The 7,788-nt window shown below is 54.4% G+C and overlaps 1 protein-coding gene across 1 annotated transcript; it reads right to left on the reverse strand.

Moving 5' to 3' along the window:
- Positions 1 to 6,380: 6,380 nt before the first annotated feature.
- Tmem158 (transmembrane protein 158) lies at positions 6,381 to 7,229 on the reverse strand. The gene has a single exon (XM_051140237.1). The coding sequence runs from the start codon at positions 7,227 to 7,229 to the stop codon at positions 6,381 to 6,383; it is 849 nt and encodes a 282-aa protein (XP_050996194.1).
- Between the last annotated feature and the right edge of the window lie 559 nt (positions 7,230 to 7,788).

Below are 7,788 nucleotides of genomic sequence, written 5' to 3' on the forward strand. Positions count from 1 at the left end.
TCAAGATTACACAGAGAGACCCTGTCTCAGAAAACAAAAAAACAACAAAAAAACAACAAAAACAAAAAACAGAAAACAAGAACAAGACAGCTGGAGAGATGGCTCAGAGGTTAAGAGCACTGACTGCTTTTCCAAAGGTCATGAGTTCAATTCTCAGCAACCACATGGTGGCTCACAGCCATCTATAATGAGATCTAGTGCTCTCTTTTGGCCTGCAGACAGAATGCTATATATATAATAAATAAATAAATCTTTTTAAAAATAAATAAATCTTAAAAAAAAAAAAAAGAAGAAAGAAAGAAAGAAAACAAGAACAAGAATGGTCCAGTACTTATAATCCCAGCACTGGGGGGCCAGAGCCAGGAGAATCCCTGATGGTCAGTGGCTGCTGCTCTAACAGTGAGCCCTGGTCCCAGTGACAGACACTGTCTCAAAGAATGAGATGATCAGCTCCTGAGGAACAACATCCAAGAGTGGCTTCTGGCCTCCACTTGGACAGGCACACTCACGCACCACACACCACAAACACAAAGTAAAGCCAGAACCCAAGGTGAGCCTAGAGTCGGGACTTCACTGGCTCTTGAAAGCAAGGGTGGTTATGCATTCTCTAGGCAGACTCATGCTGGGCCCCAACAGTCTTCTGCTGGGAAGTGACCAGAGGATGCTGCCAGACATGCAGCCTTGCATCTTGCACAATTGGGGCCTGCCCAGAGACTTGCACCGTGAAGGACTGAACGTAGCTGTGGTGTGTTCAGCTTGCTGCCCCGGGTGCCAGATGCGCTTTGGAGCAACAAGCTATGAAAATGCAGGTGAGCACAGTGTCGACAGCACAGCCTACTGGTGTTCCCGTCTCCCACCCAAACTGGAGAACTGCACAAGGCGCGATTCCAAGCAGTTGCCCTGAACCTAGAGAGCAATTTGCTCCCTACCAGATCTGGGGTGAGAGCAGCCGGAACCTCCTGGAAAGGGCGCCACCTGGTGGTAGAACCCTGTGGTTCTCGTCGCACACACACCCCTTAGCTGTCATGGAAGTCTGGCCTCTAGCTCAGAGGTTCCGGGAACGCCACTGAGGTGAGCAGGACACTTCCTTTCTTTTCCGAGGCTGCGCAGCCAAATGTCAGAGTGCCAACCCTGCTCTCTACTGCTTGCCTAGCTTTAAACAAGTCGATTAAAGGGCTCCAAACTTGTATTTCTACCTTCTTGTATGAGGAATAAACAAGTTTCTGCATGGCATGAGTTTGGGGTCCCGAAGAGAAGGTTCTTGTAAATTTCAGATGGAAAAACCAATCCCTGGGGAAAACTCTCTCAGGAAGAGGGATGGGACATGGGAGCCGGGGAGAGTAACTTAGCAAGGCTGTTGTCCCAGAGGCCCATGCTCAGTCCCTCTCACAGCCACCTTATGGTAAGGCTGGAGAGCGTGGGTGTCCATCAAGCTCAGCATGGTTACTGGGAAACAACACCCCATCTTCTAAAAGACCAGCACACGCTCTAACATGGAACCATCTCTCTGCCCCGGTACTTAGCTTTTTAAAAATTACAGTTTGGTGACATTAACTACTTTAGCGATGTTGGGAGACCACTGGCACTGTGTTTCCAGAGCCTTCCCAGCCCCCAGGCAGAAGTTCCACACATGTGGGCAATGGATCATCTTACAGGATGGCCGTGTCCCTGCAAGGGTATGGAGAAGAAGTGACCCCTCTGGGGTCGGGTACCAGCCTCATGGTGTACATGGCCCTCCTTTTGTGGAGGTCAGAGGAGTATTTGTCCTTGGCACGTTGGTGGCAAGGCAGGTGAAGAGCAGGCGTCTCATGTCATTGCCAGTCTGCTGGTGGCTTTGGCAACCCCCTCCTTTGTGCGGCAAGGGTTGGAGATCCAGGGCTTCACTAGGGACAGGTGGCACAACAGGGTCAGCTGAGTCTCAGCGAGGGACCCCAGAGAAAGCCCATGACCACCCGGAGCTGGCGGCTGGATGGGGAGGTGACGCTTCAACGCCTTTGAGCATGGCTTCTCGTCTTGCCACCCAGTCCTGATGGGAACCGTCTACACAAGCCACGTGAGGCAACAGTGCTCTCTGTGAACAACACCCTGTCCATCTAGATGCCTGTCATAGAGGCTACGCTGACAGCCCCTGGTACCCTCTTCTCTGGAGAGCAGGACCCTACGGTGGCGAAGGTTTGGCTACTGAGAACACAAAAGGCCGCCTGTCTTGGCTCAGAGCAGGACAGTGTGCCACCACCTAGGGTCAAGCTGGATGGAAGCCACAGCAGCTGAGAGACAGCTCTGACACTGCACCCTGCTGCTTCCCCCACTTCCTCTACTCCCCTCCGACAGCCCTGCTCTATATACGGCTCACAGGACACTGTCCTTCGGGTTCTGTGATTAGGGACTAAAGCTAAGTAAGTGACACTTGGGATTGTCCCTGGTGATCCCCAAGTCTGGTCTGAACTCATTCCACTGTAGGGGAGCCTCTGGGAGCCCCACTCACAGCACACCCACCCCGACATGTGGGTCCCCAGGGCCACAGCTTTAAGGCAGCCGGAACACAGCATGGCTTCGGATGCATCGTCCCTCCTGCATACTGTATCTCAGAATTCACCTCCATGCCCACATCAGATAGTCTCAGACAGTGCAAGCGTCTCCGAGCGTATTACTAGGGGAGGACGAATCACACCTCTTATTCTCTGGAGCTGTGTGCTGCTCCTTATCGACCTCGTCTGAAACTTCACAAGTGAAAGCAAGAAGCTTCTGGCAGGAGTGGGGGGGCGTCACTTGGGTTTGATGTGACTGGAGATGAAGGACCGTTCATTCTGTCCACCCCCCCAGTCCCCCACCACTTCCCCTGAGTCTTTGGCTATCCAAAGGTTTCAGCACCTGCTGAGGCTGCTGTCTGTCCCATATGTGAGGTATAAAACACTCAAAACTCTGGTGCCGTGATTCCGTGCTCTTGTGGGCAGCTCTAGGTTAGCCTGGGCTACAGAGTGAATTCCAGGCCAGCCTGGACTACCTAAGAGACTGCTGTGTGTTGAATGTGAAATGCCTGTACCAACTCACCTACTCAGGGTTATGTGTTTGAATGCTGAGTCCCCAGCCTGTGGCGCTGTTCGGAGGAAGTTATGGAGCCTTTAGGGAGTGTGGGGCCAGACTGATGGAGGCAGCTATCTCTGACATACCTGGGAGTGATGGTGCAATATTCCCAGTACTGGGACATGTCCCTGTCCCTGTGTCTGTCCCTGACACACACACACACACACACACACACACACACTCTCACTCTCTCTCTCTCTCTCTCTCTCTCTGCAGTCTCCACTAGCAGTTCTTTCATTTTCCCCATTTTAGATTTATTTATATTTGATAGTGGGTTATTTTGCCTGCATGAATGTCAGCACATAATGGGCGTGCTTGGTACCTGTGGTCAAAACCCCTAGACCTGGAGTTATGGACGGCTGTGAGCTCTCACGTGAGTGCTGGGATTGCACCTGGGTCCTCTGTAAGAGTAGTCAGTGCTCTTCACTTCTGAGCCATTTCTCCAGCCTCAGATGTTAGTATTGTAAAGGTGTGTGTGTGTGTGTGTGTGTGTGTGTGTGTGTGTGTGACATTTGTGGGAGAGCTTGGGGAGGTGAGAAGAGTGTGTCAGACTTGTGAGCCACTCAGCATGGCTGCTGGAAACTCAGATTATCCCAGAAAGTAGCAAGTGCTTTTAATCACTGAGCCATCCATCTCTCTAGCCCAAGATAGTGATAGTTTAAACCTATCGTTAAATATAATCATTGGGTATAATAAAGTCACTTTTGTGTGTTTGTGTGTGTGTGTAAATCAAGTACACACATAGTTTAGAGTTCCATTAGGTGCCAGATGTCTTATTTAATGTACCCTGGCTCCTTTAGGTTTGTAGCTGTACAAATTAGCCAGTGGCTGGGGTAGGCCACAGAGGAGCAGACTTGAATGGCTAGCTTTGGTTTCTCCTAGGAGAGGAAGTTCCTAGCAATGAAAAATACACCAAGGAGGCAGAAGTCTTGGGTGTCTGTCTTATGTAGCTGTGTGATAGTGGGCAAGATGCCGAAGCTCTCTGAATTTTAGTTTCCATCTTGGAAAAAAGTGTGTGTGTGTTCTACCAAAATTATCCTAAGTGCCCCGTGGAATTGCTATGATACTAAAACTGACCAAGATTCCTAACTCTTGCTTTTCCCTGCTAGTTACCAGATCCTGCAAAGGAGTGGAGATCTCAGACTACTTGGTTTTGTGGCATTTAGATTCCCAGACCACTGAGCATCTTCAGTGTCCAGACCAGGAAACACAGGAAGATCCTCTCCGACCCTCAGGCCTGGCTTCTGCCAGAGAGAGGGGCAGCTAAGCCACGGGGCTATGACTGTCCGCTCAGATCCCTGAGAAGAGAGCATCTTACTTGATAAGAGACCTCAAGATAGTGATGCTCCCTTCTGCAAACATCACAAACTTGGGAGTGTGTTTGGATCCCTTAGGGAGCCTCACCTCACTGGGTTCCTACCTCTGTGGTGGCTTAAGCGCGCCCATCACCAGCTGACGCTGATGCTGCTGGCCCAAGGAGCACATTTTGAGAACTACTATAGCTCCAGAGCAAGTTCAATGTTTCAAAAGCAGGTAAGAGATGGAAGAAGGAAAGCATCTTTACTTTTTGACTGGGTCGCATTATGTAACCCAGGCTAGCCTTCCACTGTGCCAGCTCCCAAGTGCTGGAAACACCTTAAACTTACTCTCCCCCCCCCCCCCCCAAGACAGAGGTTTTCTGTGTGTAGCCCTGGCTGTCCTGGACTCACTTTGTAGACCAGGCTGGCCTCGAACTCACAGTGATCCGCCTGCCTCTGCTCCCTAGTGCTGGGATCACAAGCCTGTGCCACCATGCCTGGCTTAAACTTACTTTTATATTAAGCTGCTTAAGGACTTTCACTCTGCAGAAAACTCAAAGAATCTAAAACTACCACAGAAAGGAGTGCAGCCACCCGTTGTGATTAACAGCTATTTGTTACCTTTTAGCAAGAACCTTGCTAATGCTAAATAAACATCTCAGAATTTGATACTTGCATCTGAAACATGCTATCTGCTTAAGTTACCAAACAAAAATACAATCTACACTTCTTACAGCCAGCCGTTTCCAGGGCTGGGGAGATAGCCCAGTAAGGTGAGTGGCACTCAAGCATGAACACCCGAGTTCAGATCCCCAGCTCCCTGTGAAAAGCTAGACTTTAGTGCTGTGTATCTGTAATCTCAGTCCTGGGGAGATGGGGCCAGGAGGACCCTAGGGAGTTGCTGGCCAGCCAGTCTAGCTGAATCTGGCAGCTTTGTGTTCAGTGACAGGCCAACATAAAAAAAATAAGGCGGAGAACTAACAGGGAAAGACACCTGACATTGACTCCCCCACACAAGCACCCGCAGAAGTGAATGGGCACACACACACCCACTGAGGCGGTGCTGTGAAAGACACTTGGCTCACAGAACTATTGATTTTCCAGGAGCACCAAGTAAAAACAAACTCTGCTAGTCGCTGTGAGCCTCTGGGACCTAGGAAGGGTGTGTGCGTTTTTTTGGGGGCCTGGAGAACCGACAGGCAATCCGCATTGGAGCCATTCTGAAAGTGACTTCACCTGTCCCAGCCAGGAAGACAGATGGCGCCTCTCTTTTCAGGAATTTCTTCGTCTTTCATTTGCATCTTGGATCCTTTTTCCGAAAGCAAATAAAGGAAGCATACACATTCCTGGAGGAAAATGTCTGTATTAAAAGCCAGAAAAAACACATTAATACAAGAAGAAACGCCCACCAGGCCGCGTCACTGAATAAATAGATCGACTTGAAAAAGATTCATAAAGTTCTTTTAAGCAGTAACAATAAATCCATGTCAAATCCTTCCCTTGCCCCCACCCTATTTTTTAAATAAATAAAAAAAAAAAAAAAAAACAAGAAGCTTCAAGTACAAGTTCAGATACAAAGAGCTCCTGTTACTACAGCGCTAGCAGTTGAATCTTTTTGTTTTGTAATTTTTTTTTTTACTAAAACTTCCATTTAAAACAGTTATTAAATATATAAAACAAATACACAGGATCTGGTCACTTTCTGCCATGAATAAAGGGCATGTGGGCGCAGGGAGGGGGTGCCGCAGGGTAAAGAGCCCGTTTCCCTCGTGTCCTGGAGCCACGCGTGGATCCCACCCTTCAGTTCGAGAGCTTGTCCCAGCTTTCCGGACCCAGAAGCGCAGCACAAACCTCGCTTTCCCACCTCGTTTGGGCCTCTCCGCGGTCCTCTCCCGGGAAAAGGACGGACACTAAGGACAGCAGCACGAAGCGCACCTGCCGCGTCTCCCGCGAGGAAGGCGCGTGCGAGCGCGGACGCGGGGCAGCGGGGGGCGGGGGTCACTTGGGAGCCACCCCCGAGGTGACGGCCGCGGCGGCGGCAGCTGCAGCTGCGGCGGCGGCGGCGGCCGCGGTGGTCCCTGCGGGTACCGCCGCGGGAGCGGCCGCGGGGGCGCCGGCGGTGGTCCGGCGCTGCTCCATGCCATTGGGCAGGAAGCCGGCGATGATGGGCACCGGCCAGATGAGGGCGGCCACGCTCCACACCACGATGACCAGGGTCATGAAGCAGGCCACCAGCGTGGACTCGATGGGCTTGCGGTTCAGCCGCCAGCCCGGCTCACCCTGCAGCTCCTCTAGGCTGAAGTCCAGGCAGCAGAAGTGACGAGGCTCGCCCTGCAGCCACAGCGGCCCGGGCTCGGCCGCGGGGTAAGCAGGCAGTGCGGTGGGAGCCCCGGCGGGGGCCCGCAGGCGGCCGCGCACCCAGCCGCAGCCCACGCACAGGCGCAGGTCCTGCTGCGCGCCGCCGGCCGCCAGCCCCAGATGCTCGATGAGCAGGGGCGGCCCGACGCGGTGGAAGGCGGCGGCAAAGAAGGCGCGGCCGTGCGCGTTGGTGGAGAAGAGCAGCAGGTCGCATTGCAAGCCCCGCGGGCGGCCCCAGCGCACGAGCAGCGAGCTCAGCATCTGCCGCTGCACGCTGATGTTGCAGGGCGCCGCCGGAGCCTCCTCTGGGCCCGCGCGCTCCGGGGGCGCCGAGGCCAGCAGACGCGGGGCAGCGGGTTCGCCGGGGAAGGACGCGTTGGCCGAGGCGTTTGGGGCCGTCCCGGGAAGGCCGGGCGCACCCGTGGCCCCGCCGTGCGCCGGCGTCAGCGGGCAGGCGGCGGCCAGCAGCGCGGCGAGCAGGGGCAGCATGGCCTGTGGCGGGCGCCTACGCGCGCGGGGCGGGCGGCGGCTGCATGGCGCGCGGGTGACCGTCCGGCGAGGGAACGGCGGGGCCGGGAAGGCCGAGGCGGGTCGCTGCCAGCGAGTTGGGACGACCCTGGCTCGCGGGCCGCGGGGGCCTCGGCAGACTCGGCTCGTCGAGGTTCCGCCGCCCCCGAGCTGGGGCCTTTGGACGGCCGGGAGGCTCTGCGGGCCCGCCGCGAAACGGGAGAGGATTCCCCTGCTCGGCTCCGCCCTCCGCGCGCCCCGCCCCCGGCTCCCCGGGTGTGGGGACTTGGGGAGGGCGGGGCTCCACGCGCTGGGGCGGGAACTGGAGACCTGCGGAACGAAGCGGTGCGTGGGGCGGAGCGAGGGGGAGCCCCGGGGGGCGGGAAGCCCAAGACAACCCCTTTGTCACGCCGGAGGAGAGCCTTCGAAGTCTCCCCTTCGGGCTCATCAGTACCCACTTGCTGCAGAGGAGAATCCGAGGGGAGACTGTCTCTAGGCCACTTCAGGAGCCAGAGACAGAACTCTGCGCCACCGGCTCCTT

This window comes from Acomys russatus, chromosome 32 (genome assembly GCF_903995435.1).
Source record: "Acomys russatus chromosome 32, mAcoRus1.1, whole genome shotgun sequence".
In the NCBI taxonomy this organism is placed as follows: Eukaryota; Metazoa; Chordata; class Mammalia; order Rodentia; family Muridae; genus Acomys; species Acomys russatus.